The sequence below is a fragment of the Sinocyclocheilus grahami genome, unplaced genomic scaffold (assembly GCF_001515645.1).
Source record: "Sinocyclocheilus grahami isolate Dianchi unplaced genomic scaffold, SAMN03320097.WGS_v1.1 scaffold38606.1, whole genome shotgun sequence".
Taxonomy (NCBI): domain Eukaryota; kingdom Metazoa; phylum Chordata; class Actinopteri; order Cypriniformes; family Cyprinidae; genus Sinocyclocheilus; species Sinocyclocheilus grahami.
The window spans coordinates 1-1327 of record NW_015523276.1 but is presented as its reverse complement, the minus strand read 5'-3'; the positions used below and the strand labels follow the sequence as shown (position 1 = coordinate 1327).

Below are 1327 nucleotides of genomic sequence, written 5' to 3'. Positions count from 1 at the left end.
TTACATAATCCAGATTACATGTAATCAGTTACTACCCAGCTCTGCTGCTCAAACTTCACACAAATAGTAGCTTACTTCCACATTGCAAAATAAGGTAATGCTTCTGTTGAATCATTTGTAAAATCCAGTAACACAAGGACAATAAATTGTAACTCACAACAAACAATCCATCAGGTCAATTTTTCTTAGTCATTAAAGGGAAAGTAAGTTTGGCAGCCTCATATTAGAAATATGTAGATAGGCTAGGTCAAGATGGTCAACTAGTGAATTAAGCACTCGACTAGTCGATTAATCGGTTTGAACCATTATGCTGTAACTGTGTGAATATTATCGGATGACCTGGGTCTTCTTCTGCGGCACATCTTAATGATATTTACATCGTAGATAGCGAGCGAAGGCTTGTCGATACGTCTCGTTGAAAAGGGTGTAGATCAGAGGATTCACTCCAGAGGAGATATATCCCACCCAGACAAAAAAGTGAATGAGGTTATAGAGATGCTCGCTGCAGTTGTCCTGACAGATGGCGATCAGCACATTGGTGATGAAGAACGGACACCACATGACCAGGAAGAGAAAAAACACAATCCCCAAGACTTTGGAGGCTCGTCGCTCATTGTTCAAAGCTTGAATCATGCCTCGTCTGCCTTGGCCTCGTGGACCTTGTGCAGACTTGTTAGTGAAGGACTTATTGTTAAGCAGACTCGTGTCACTTGTCTGCACAGAAGAATGTTTGGAGTGGCTCTTGCTCTCTTGTGGGAAAGCAGTGCTGTGCCTCTGGAGATCACGGAGAGTGAGGTAATAGCAGACCACCATGATGACCAGAGGAACGAAGAAGGCCACAGATGAGCCAACAAGGACGAACCGAGGCTCGTTCAGGGTGCAGGTGACGTTTACAAACACCTTCTGCTTGTCCTGGAAACCCATTACTGGAATGGGCAGCGATAACACTGGAAGAAACAAAGCAAGAAGAATGAAGTATCAGCTCAGAAAGCATGTTTTAATCCATCGCATTCCACCGGTTACATTAGTGACCGAAATTTAGTTTGGAGGGAATTTGAAGTATTTTATGCAGAATTTTCAACTAAATGAAAGTGGAGACTGTCGTGATTTCATGTGTGAAGAGTAAACCCACTGAAAGCCTGACCCACTGAAAAAGTCAAAGCTGACAGATACAATTTAATACATATAATGGTCTGTTATTGTAACATATAATGGTTTATCATGTCATTTTCCTTCACAGTTAGCAAAAATATTAAATTATGCTATATTATTTTTTGGTCAATTTGTTAGTGCACTCTAAAAAATGCTGGGTTAAATATAACCCAGC

General features: G+C 41.0%; 1 protein-coding gene across 1 annotated transcript; it reads right to left on the bottom strand.

Annotated features, from left to right (window-relative positions):
* Window positions 1-316: 316 nt before the first annotated feature.
* Window positions 317-947, bottom strand: LOC107580649 (5-hydroxytryptamine receptor 2A-like; the record flags this gene model as incomplete). The annotated part of the gene is made up of 1 exon (XM_016266320.1): window positions 317-947. A coding segment is annotated over one exon (584 nt), but the record flags the coding sequence as incomplete, so codon positions are not given.
* Between the last annotated feature and the right edge of the window lie 380 nt (window positions 948-1327).